Consider the following 12,017-nt stretch of genomic DNA (forward strand, 5'->3'; position numbering starts at 1 on the left):
TAAATCCGTTGGAATTATGACGTTGAGGCGTCGTACACCTATTAATCCACTAGATGGCAGTTGTGAGCTATTACGTGTTGGGAAAAGTGTTGCCATGTCCGCTTATTATAAGCGACTTTGGGCTTATTTTTCTGTAAAGTTGCTTGTAAACAAACATTGGTGGTTGTGGTTTTATTTGGGCTTGTTTCTAAAGTGTAGTTGCTTATTTGGGCCAATTATTATTTAAACCAGTGATTCTCAAATATATATTGTAGATCTGCTATTTTCATGTGATGTGGCCTAGTCGATTCTTTTGGGCTTGTTTTCGATACTACTAAATGATATTAGAGGGATGCATTGTTTGTTTGCTGGTTACAGCTGGTTACAGTTGACTTGTTCATATTACACTGAAATGACAGTCATTGGATCCACCGGTTTTACTTTGCCATTCAGGACTTTAGTAGAATGTCAATATTAATTTACTCTATTGTTTACTTCATGTAATTACTTCATACTGCATTGCGATTGTACAGTATGCTTCTGCCAAACAGTTGCAGTTTACATCCTTGTCTGTCCAGACACATATACGGTAGTAGGCTACTATATACGTTAGGGATGGGCAATATTATCGATTTCGCGATATATCGCGATATTTTATTTTGCGATACTGTATCAATACTCCAGGCCGTCATATCGTGATTTCTTTTTAAATAAAAATAAAATAAATGTTTAAAAAATATATATATATATTATTTTGCAGATACAGGCTTTATGAAAAAACATTCAAAGAACCTATCACTGATCTGCAGCTACTCAATATGTAGTGTATACATATACAATATGTAGTAATATATATATATATATATATATATATATATATATATATATATATATATATATATATATATAATATATATCGTATCACAATATATTGCAATATGTATCGTATCGCAATATATCGCAATATATCGCGTAGTGCAATATATCGTGATATAATCGTATCGTGACCCAAGTATCGTGATACGTATCGTATCGTGAGGTTCTTGCCAATACCCATCCCTAATATACGTATAGATTATCATTTTTTACCTGAACTTTTAAGTTAACTGCATTTAAGTTGCAATACCCTCCATTGACAGCCCATTCATGAAACATAAAAGTACTATGATCTCCTATCTGATTGTATTAAACCACGCTTAACTCTCCACCGTCGACATGTTATGAACAACTTTCTGTCAATAAACCCCATGCAGCGATTATTTTTGTATGTGTTCCAGTTGGGAAGAGCTCGTTTGGAAATCACTCAACGTCCTGTGTTCCACTTGTTTCGAAATTGCACATAATGCAGGAGGCAGCTGGACAGTTGAGTCATTGAAAACGAGTGCTTCCAAACTCGAACACATTAGTGTGAGTTTATTGACATAGTACAAGTTGCTTATAACATGATAACGGTAGATCTTTATGAAACAAAGACTTGACAGAGACAAAGAGGATAATAACCCAAGCATGTCCGTACAGGTGCAATATTGGGTTGGTTTATCGTGGTTTAATACAATCACTTTTCCGTTTCATTAATGGGCTGTCAATGGAGGGTATTGCAACTTGGATGCAGATTGGATGCATTAATAGCATTTAAGTTGCTTGCGGCTATGCATTTACTATTGTGGAGAGACTTTATCACTCTGAATGTATTTATTTATTTTTTAAAAGGTCGGGAAGTGTTCATGTCCAAACGGAGCCGCTGATTGTACTGGCTCGCCTTCTCCATTCACTTTAAGTCCAAAATATGGACAAGTTGGGGTGTTATACTATACACTGCTATCATCTTTGCATCTCAAAACGAGACAGGAAAATTGACCACTACTTTGGTTTCTTCACGTTCCTCTGAGCCTGGCAGTGGCCAAGCTAAGCTGCGTTCTCTGCACTGTGGCTCACAGGCACAGCTGTTTCTGATAGCCTACGTCACAAGCACAACGTGACAGCTAGCGCTGCTCTAGAGAGACAGATCCCTATTCACCAGCTCACAGCCACTACTATAAATGTACTGTAAGGTAATGTAAATGTCACTAAATGATTCCTTACCTGAGCCCATCTCATCACTCCCCAGGTAAGAGCTGTTGCTTCGCACACTGGTGTAGGACAAGACTGAATCTCTGTTGCTGTTGCATTCACTGCAAGACAGATAGACAGACAGACAGACACACACAGACACACACACACACACACACACACAATGAAGGACCTTTACACAAGGCACACTGGTGTGCCATGAGACACGTCCAGGTGTGCCTTAGGATTTGGTTACAAGTAAACCTTATTATTGCAATATATACAACTGTACAGAAAGTTATGCATCAATGTTTACTCTGTCAGTACATTGTCTGCACTCTTTCCCAATAACAGAAGCTAATTCTATACCCTAAAATTATCTATTTGAAACGCTTTTGACCTAGGGTCCCTATTTTGGGAATGTCATTACAGGTGAAAAATGTTAATGTATATTATTTTGAATTTGTATGTTTTTTCACACATTTTCAAATATATCGGAAATAAACTATCTACAGTACAAGCTCAAAAAAAGTTGCAATGCAACAAGATGTGAGCTTGTAGCTACTTTTGCTATAAATACAGGTGTGCCTTGAGATGTTGACTTGCCACTGGTGTACTACTCAAAGAGTTTGAAACACAAGCAAGGGACTGTTCTGCACGGCGACGGGTTGTGAGTGTGTAGATCAGCAATTTTCACTACATTTGTGCGACACTGTCATTTGACAAATTATAAAATAGGGCAGTCATTTATGAAAGAAAAGGGGAAAAAGTAAGGAATATGGTGATAAAAGGTTTCTTCCTGACAATGACAATACCCAGGGTAGACTGTACAGGTTTTGATTAGATTCTTAATTATTTTATTCCATTTTACTTCATTATGTTGATTATGTTTGATCTCCTTATTGCATAATTTTTAGGAGGCTGCATAGGAGGCTCCAAGTACAAAGAATTTCACTGGCTGCAATGTTGCCACCGCCGGATTGTAAACTAGTGCATGTGCCAAATGAAAAAACACAAAAACCTTGAACCTTGATAAGGTTCAATAACAGGCCAAGAGTTCCCTTCCAACCACAGAGAGAATTTGGATCTTGTAATTATGCAGTCAAATAACTCTTCTGACTTGTGATTTATGCGACACCAAAGTGAAGTAAAAGTCCCTCAGTGAAATATTGTTAACATGCAGCTGCGTCACATTCCAATAAACGTAAACATACAGACATATTTGCTCAAAATGTGTCTTAACCACATAAACACTGTATAGTTAGTTGACCAGAGTCCCCCGGGCCCCCTCCCATTCTCGCTCTACACTAATTGCGTTGCGATACATTGTGATCTTGTAGATCTTGTATTTCACCCAATGTTCGCCCCCCCGAATAGGGATGCTAGGGTTCATGTTGTTAAATAATAATAACAGGCATTCGTACCTCATCTTGTCACACCTTGTGTGAAGATTTATGATTTATGTCTGAAAGACAAGCACATCTTTGTGTTCCCAAGCTGTTATGCACAATCTATGTAAAGCACTTTGGATAAAAGTGCTATATACAGTAAATGCACCATTTACCATTTTTATTACGCTGGGCTGAGACAGACAGACTGATTGATTTTTTTTTCACATACAGTATAGAGACAGAGAGACAGAAAAGGCAGGGGAGAGAGGGGGAATGACTTGCAGTATCTGTGCATTAGGTAGGATCTGACCTGGGTTTAGGTGGGAGAAGTATTACAGTCTTATTTATACCGGTTGGTATGAATTTAAATGTTCTTTTATTGTTTTGCCTTCGTCTTGTTTTTGTGTTGTCGCCCCCTGCATCCACTCCCCCAAAGGACCACAGTGAAAACAAGCCTTCAGGCTTTTTTGTGTGCTTTTATCCTTTTGAATTCATTGTCAATAAAGGGTTCAACCCTTAATACACTTTAACACTCCTGTGCATGTCTAGAGTCAGACCCGTTATGTAATCATCAGACAGCAACATGTGACTGAACACAAACACAAACCTGGCGTACTTCCCTTTCTCTTTCCCCGCTTTCCTTCTTCCTAATATCATTCCTGTATTTGACGTTATTTTTCTCCCTTACTGCCCTCTCACAGGCAAGCGCACTCACACACAGACACACACAGTCACACACACACACGACAGGACCTCAATACAGTTCCTGTCACGCTGAGATGCATTGTGAGCTTGTAGATCGTCTATTTTCCGGTGTGCGATACTGCACCGAAGTATAAATCAGGCATAACTCTAACCCCAACCCCTTAACCTAACCTCTAGTCTAAATGACTATTCCTAACCCAAATCTTTTCCTAATTGTAAGTCTAACAACATTTTTTAACCATAAAATAACCAATTCTCTCACAATGTCTATTTCTCACATTCTACTTATGTATGGGGACATTTGACCCTCACAAGTATAACAATGCACACACGCACACACACACACACACACACACACACACACCCTGAGAAAACAGATTGATTTAATTTTTAAACGTTCATTTGATCCGCTTCTCATAGACCTCCCCCGCAGGACACAGCAGGAAATTTCAGAGCTTCTGAACGTTGGACCACACCTTTGCATTCCTCCGTAATGTCCTCCGTCTGACATTGTTAAATTAGTGCAGGGAGTGCTTTCAAGAGGGATAACGTGGCTGTTTGTGTGTGAGTGCATGTTGTACAGTGCACTCACAGTCTGTGGTGGAAAGTAACTAAATACAATACTGTACTTAAGTACACTTTTTAACTCACTTAGTTTTTCCACTTTTCAATAGTTTATACTTCTACTCCACTACATCACAGAGGCAAATATTGTATATTGTTTACTCACTACAATCATTTGAATATCTTAATTAGAAGTTACTTTGTAGACTTAAAGAGTATCATTACAAAACAGAATTAACCAATTAAGCCCAATTTAATACTAAGACTATTCGAAAATAGCAGATCTACAAGCTCACAACGCAGGTGTTGTGAGCTTGTAGATCAGCTATTTTCAAAAGATTCTGACACATTTTGAAAACTTTTGATAAAAGTTCTGACACAATGAATACATTTACTTTTGAAGTATATTTTGCCAATACTTATGTACTTTTACTCAAGTACAATTTTCAATACAGGACTTTTACTCGTAAACACAGTATTTCTACATCGTGGTATTTGCTACTTTCACTCGGAACCAGTGCCGACAGAAAAACAACAAGGCTATATTTGCATACCGTATATTGCACATATGCTTACAGTATGTGTGTCCATTTTGATGGGTTAGTTGTAGTGCGTAGAGAGATAATGACAGAGTGTGCGGAGAGGCCCAGCCCAGTCGTTGAGCTGGATTATACACCAGAGCTCCACTCCAACGACCGGTACCTCTGTCTCGCTGGGTGGTGGTGGAGGGTGGAGCTTAATGAAATGCAGATGACAGTGTGTGTCCGACGGGAAAGTGAATGAGTCGGACCCAAACGTTATTTGGTGACGTTTCCAGCCCTCAGTGCTATGGTTGAAATGCCCACATGGAAGCCTGAATGAGAGCCTTGGGAGGCTCATTTATGTTTCAGCGCATGAGAGTGTCTATGATTTACAAGCTACTGTAACAACAACACAGCGTCTGAAGGCAGAGAACTTTACACTTGTATACAAAAGGGAGTTCCTCCATAGTGGCAGGAGTTCCCAAACATTTCTATGGCAAAGATCCCTAAATAGTCATAGCATCTGGCTGCAGCCTCCCCATTGTATAATGGTTTAAGAAAGCTTTTCAAATTGATTTGGAAACTTTTGTTTTTTTCTGACAATATTTCGAGTAAAAAAATCGCTATGTTCAACAGATCGGTATCGGACAAAAAAAGTTTTTTTGCTAAATATGCTGCCATGAATGTCATGGAATGCCATGTAAGACATGACTTGATACAATGATGTAATTAGGGGGGAAATAATTGACCGTGCACTCAGTTAATGCCTATTCCTGTGAATGTAATAATCAATATTATATTATATAAAATATAATTTTCGGGTCACAGTCGATACAAATGTTTAGAGGGCCTACAGTAAGTCAGCCTGGTGTTCAACTTCAGAGTGGGTTCTGTGTTGACCAACATTAGTCATACTGTATTTTTTAGTTTTTAGTTTTTCATCTCAATTTTAGGGTAGTTGGCCAACTTCATTTTTTAGCCTGATTAGTAATTACATTATATTTAGGCTGTAATTTATGTTTCTATCTGTAAATGTAAGGGTAGTTGGGGGAAAAAGTAGGCCCACTGCACTTCGCAGCCTGTGATATTACTAATTACATGCTATTTATACTGTAATTCATGTTTTTAATTGGTGCATTACAGGGTTCTTCTAACAAAGTAATTCCACAACATTTTGCAGAAGTAATCACATGCTATTTATACTGCAATAAGTGTTTTTATTGGTAAAAGTCAGATGTAATTCACCAAACATGCCATCTAGGGACTAGCAGGGATTTTAGACTCTTTTTTGTATTTACCATACATATCTAGGTGATATTTTGGGACCCCGGGGGGTGAAAGTGGTAGACAGTCACCTGTACGAGTCTCTGTAGCTCATGGTGTCGTGACCCGAGTCCTCCTGGTCGTCCTCGTTCACCTTGAAGCATACCCTCTTGATCCCGCCGTGTTCCACTTTGTCCTGGTCACAGCACTCGTCGCAGGGGGCCACGGAGGGGGGCTGGCTGGCCTCGTAGGCCGGGGGCTCCCCTCCCTCCCCTCCTTGGGGCTGTGTGGGCTCCGTGATGGACGATAGGAGTCTAGACAAATAAATGCATAACGATGTCATGTGAAAAACGTTCAGTCAGTCAGTCAGGTTAACCGAAATGAAATCCCTATAACCAATGTATTGTATCCCCTGCAAGGTTATAATTCATTTTAGTTTAAGTTCGTTTTGAATATATTTTTCTAATTCAGTTAGATTTAATTAGTTTTTAATTAGCGGCTTTGCTAGCTTTTATTAGTTTTTATTTGTTTTAGTGTTAGCTTTAGTTTTTTTTATACTTTGAGTTATTTGTCAGGTGCAGGATTGAAAAGGTAAGGATTGTGTAATTTAACTTAACAAAAGATAGCATTTAAAAATGTATTCAGTTACAGATGAACCACCAACCATGCACAAACGAGAACTAAGGGCATTTTGTCTATAAGTTTAGTTAGTTTTGTAAACACACAATACAGTTTCAGTTAGCTATCGTTAATTTTTTTTATTGTACACAATATTGTCGAGAAAAAGTTTAATCTGCAACACAATTGTAAACAATGTAATGGGGGTCCCTGCTTCATCTCTCTCTCAGCTAAGGGGTCCTTGGGCTGAAAAACGTTGAAGACCCCTGGTCTAATGCATATCAAACTGGCGCTCCTCGATATGAAAAAGGTTGAGAATGGCTGTTGTAGACACTTACACATCGATCTGCGCGACGTACTGCCTCATCTCCCGCACGGCCACATCCAGGCGACTGTACAGATGAATGTAGGCGTCTTGACTCTCCATGTCCTCCTGTTTGAGCAGGTGACTCAGCCCCCCTTCCCCATGGCCTCCTCGCCCATCCTCTATAAGCCCCTCCCCTTCCTCTCCGTCTAGCTCCTCCCCCTCCAGGCCAGTGTAGTGCCAGGAAGGCGCTCCCATGCTGGTCACACAGTGCTGGGTGTGGGACATGGGGTTCAGGTTTGCTGTGGGAAGACAGAGGGGGAGATGGAGAAGCTTAGGTATGTATTTGTTTGATAATAAGTTTAATGTTTTCAAATAGAAACTTAAATTACGATTTTCTAATTGATTTCAAGATTTTGCACTTTTTACAAAATATAGGTCAACACATTGGTAATCTGCGGTCTAGGACTCTCCAAAATCGTGATCGGCATCAGTTGGGTTCTAGTTAGGGCCAGCTTCCATTCCCCTGGATGACCGCGTCGCTAAGCAAAAGTAACAGATTTTCAACAAGAAAGAGCTGCGATAGTAAAAATGACCACGACATTTTACCATGGGGAACAGAAAGCTGAAATGTGAAACAGGTCCCACGGTCGCTCTTTGGGAAAACAAATGAATGCAAAGAATGTGGATTCTGCTTCGCTAAACTAGAGACTGGTTGAAAGCAAACTGGGTGAAAAGCAATTTGGAGATTAAAAAAAATAACTGCATTGCAGCACCAATGCGAAGACTCTAGGTAGATCCCTCATATTTGGGACAATATCAGGATTGGATTTCAAAGGCGTCAGCTGAGGTCTTCTCCACTGTTTCAGCATCTACATTGAATGTAGATGTCACCATCTAAAATCGGTAACATCAGCAGGCAGGGATCTCATCGTCTGGCAATGCGAGACTATTAGCCTACTGGATATGATGCTATTAGCTGACTACATACATTTGTTGTCCACTGCATGGAGCTGCATTAATTAGTGTGACGACAGGCAGCTCAGCTGTGGGAAGCAGATATCCGACCTTGACTTCTGGTGTAATTTGCACTTATAAATGCTCGACCAGCTGAAACACGCAGTACCCTTTCTATGTGTGTTGTGTGTGTGCGTGTGCGCGTGCGCGTGTGCGTGTGCGTGTGCGTGTGTGTGTGTGTGTGCATGTGCATGTGCATGTGCATGTGCATGTGCATGTGCATGTGCGTGTGTGTGTGTGTGTGTGTAGTCTGTGTACTATACTGTACATTTTTACTGGAAAATTAGATATCTGTCAGCAAGTAATTATTAGTGGGACATGCTACCCTCTTCGCTGATATGTATTCATCTGAGCTTTCCCAGTTTCGTCAAAATATTTAAACTCCGTCGTTAACAGTGTTCCACTCAACACAATGCCTTATCAATGGTGACGTAACGCAGTCCCGCCGCAGAGCATTAGCCACGGGCTAGTGGAGACCGAATGGCACGGAGTTGCCGTGAGACTGCGCGGCTAATGAGGGGAAAACGGAGAACCATTCCCTTTCCTGTGCTGTGAAATGTAACCACTTACAGTAAGCCAGCGATTCCCAATCTGTGGAAAGGGCCCACTGGTTGTGATGGCATTGCAAGTGGGCCCCCAAATGTTTGGCAAAACACTAAGATTTTATAATAATATATAACAACTTTATTTCGATACTTCAATACGGGAACGCATCAGTGTCATTTTAGATTTTAGCTATAGCCATTATTTTATACTTTAGCTATTCAAAAATAGCAGATATACAAGCTGCTATTTTTGAAAAATCATGAAAGTTTGTGCAAATCTTTGAATATATATATTTTTAAAGCGAACTCAAATCTTTGCTTCTCAATATTTTGAGATGGTGGTCCGCGACCAAATACATATCATTTTGGGTGGTCCTTGACATGAAAAGGTTTGAGAACCACTGATATTATAGCAACATATACGGTTTTCAGAAAACGATTTAGAAGACATTTGTAGATGCGTTCCCGGATTGAATGGGTTAAAAAAAAGTCATGGTATTATTTATTTCAAACATTGAAAAATGTGTTTTCATTGTGAAACCCATAAATAGAAACTTAAAGTATACTATGTTAGTTCCACTGATCCAAGCCGGAGCACATTCCATTGATTGATCATCAAAATAAACCTGCTCTGAAAATGCACAGCTGCCGTGTGAGGTGGTCATATGGGTGGGCCGCGAACACTTTCCATGTTTCCAGGTGGGCCCTGGTCCAGAAAAGGTTGGGAACAACAGACATAAGCGCTATCCGATACTTCATCATACGATAGTGTTGTGCAGTGAAAATGTTTGTCTATGAATAGATGGACCTTTTTTAATCCCGGGGGAAATTCCGTTGTCATAGAAGCACAGCAGTAAGGATGAAACAAAGATACGTAAGAGCAGAAAACAGAAGTACAGATAAGTACTAACACTAAGTAACAAAAAGGGTAACAATATAATATAAAATACTTCATAAAGACGGTATAAAGATGACTTAACATCCGACCTGGCCTTCTATGCCTGGGCTGGTCAGCTGGTCAGGTGTATAGTCTATATAGGCCACCAATAGGTGGAAATAGAGGCAAAGTCAACACTTACATTCAGTCACCAACACAAGCGGCATACAGTAAATTGACTAAAGGCTGCAGCATAGTACATAAACGTGAATAAAAAGGCTTCTTTAGAGCAGCTATCAGGGGAACAAAACTATATTATTTGTGGACACACAGAAATGGGGATATCGGATGGCAAAAATGAAGGGATGTCCGATATTGGCTTTTCTTTGGCGGATATCCGATTTTCCGATATTGTCCAACTCTTAATTTCGGATATCAACCGATACCGATATATGCAGGCTTTTCCCCCCAAAACTAATGCATCATCACATTATCTCCTGGTTATGCCATTATGCCTAATTTTATTGTGATGCCCCACTGGATGCATTCATAAATGCAACAAGGCTTTCCAAATGCAAACATTCTCTGTGCAAAATGAGAGAAGGACCTCAAACTTGGGAAAAAGTGATGAGGTCATTAATCGTGCGCCAGATAACGTCTCATGCTGCGTTCAAGCAGGCTCAGAAATGCTGAAGCCAACAGCAGATGAACTAATAAATAAAAACAGATACTGACATTTTCCGATATTAAAGTTTTATCAGCCGATAATATCGGGGGGAGCGATAATATCGGACATCTCTAGAAAAACGCATGGACAGCAGGAGAAGAGAGGAGAGCAGCGGAACGAGGATTGTATTTGGGGCCTAGCAAGTGAGCAGGCGTGTTTACCTTGATCAGGGTCCAGGCCATAGAAGGAATTCTTCCGGCCAAAGCGGATGTTGAAGGTTCTGCCAGCGGAGGTGGTGCTCTTTGGGTACGAGACCTGCATCAGGTTCATGTGGCAGTTGGTGGGTACAAAGTCCATGAAGCCCAGAGGGTGAGGGCATGTACCAGCCTGCCTGAAGGTGGGCCATGCCTTGCTCCTCAGCTCAACGGCAAACTGGGACAAAAGAAGGACATACAATGATGGTGAACTGGACATAGTATGTAGTTCAACCCAAGCCATAGAAACACTGGTTACCTCTTTAGAATAGGGATGTGAGTGACCAGTTGACTAGTCCATTAAACGCTGCTGACAGACAGACAGACAGACAGATATTCATACCGACCTGAATCCGTACAGGTCATTCGGTTCATTACAGCTGTGTACTAATCCAAGTGTAAAAAATAAATACAAAATAGACTTATTTTGCATGTGGAACTCCAAATCCATGTTTAGACATAATAAGGGAGTGCAGTCAGTGCACCATAAGAGACAGGACCTACACAGACAGTACGCTAAGCCATAAAGCATGTCATGTTTCAGTTCGGGACTTCGGGCCAAAGCAAAAACTAAAGCCAATGGCGTTTTCATGGCAGCGCGTCTACGACCGTACTTGGTTGTTGAGAACACAGGATTTAAACACATGTTGGTTGGTGGTGATGAAGGTGATTGAGCCACGCTATGAGATTCCTTCACTTTCGCTTCTCAGACAGAAGGTACATACATGAGTTTCTGTCCATCACATCACCCCTGAGTAGAACATAAACCATAAACCCAGGCGTCTTCAACGTTTTTCAGGCCAGGGACCCCTCACTACATATTGTATAAAATTGTGCTGCAGTTTAAACTTGTTCATAGATTTTCATAGATAGCTTCATAGACTTGATTGGCAGCACTATCATCACTGTTGTGTAAATTCATTTTTTTTGGTTTGTTGAATTATCTTTTCTTTTAATATGTTGGATTAATGTTAATATGTATTTTCAGACATTAACCACTTAAAACCTCATTACTAAGTAAACCTGACCGTTGTCTGCTCTTTTTTTCCCTCTACACCAAACCTCTTTGCCCTAAATAATGCAAAAAAAAAGAAAGAAAGTTGCAATCACACAAAGATTTGAAGACCCCCATGTTGTAACTCTGAGGACCCCCTAGGGGTCCCAGACCCCCTGTTGAAGACCCCTGCCATAAACCATAAGAGATATGCATGTGCAAGTTGGCTGAGAACCAGCAAGTTGGCAATTATTATGCAGAATGTTCTT

General features: G+C 40.3%; 1 protein-coding gene across 1 annotated transcript in view; it reads right to left on the reverse strand.

Annotated features, from left to right (window-relative positions):
- Nucleotides 1–12,017, reverse strand: part of prex1 (phosphatidylinositol-3,4,5-trisphosphate-dependent Rac exchange factor 1) — a 106,834-nt gene that overhangs the window by 18,664 nt on the left and 76,153 nt on the right. Inside the window, exons 24-27 of the mRNA XM_080445834.1 lie at nt 10,722–10,932; nt 7,429–7,696; nt 6,565–6,786; nt 2,062–2,150 (exon numbers count right to left, since the gene is read on the reverse strand). Coding sequence (XP_080301960.1) covers nt 2,062–2,150; nt 6,565–6,786; nt 7,429–7,696; nt 10,722–10,932 — 790 coding nt within the window. The remainder of the gene's footprint in view (nt 1–2,061; nt 2,151–6,564; nt 6,787–7,428; nt 7,697–10,721; nt 10,933–12,017) is intronic.

This window comes from Gymnoscopelus braueri (genome assembly GCF_963280865.1).
Source record: "Gymnoscopelus braueri genome assembly, chromosome: 12".
Taxonomy (NCBI): Eukaryota; Metazoa; Chordata; class Actinopteri; order Myctophiformes; family Myctophidae; genus Gymnoscopelus; species Gymnoscopelus braueri.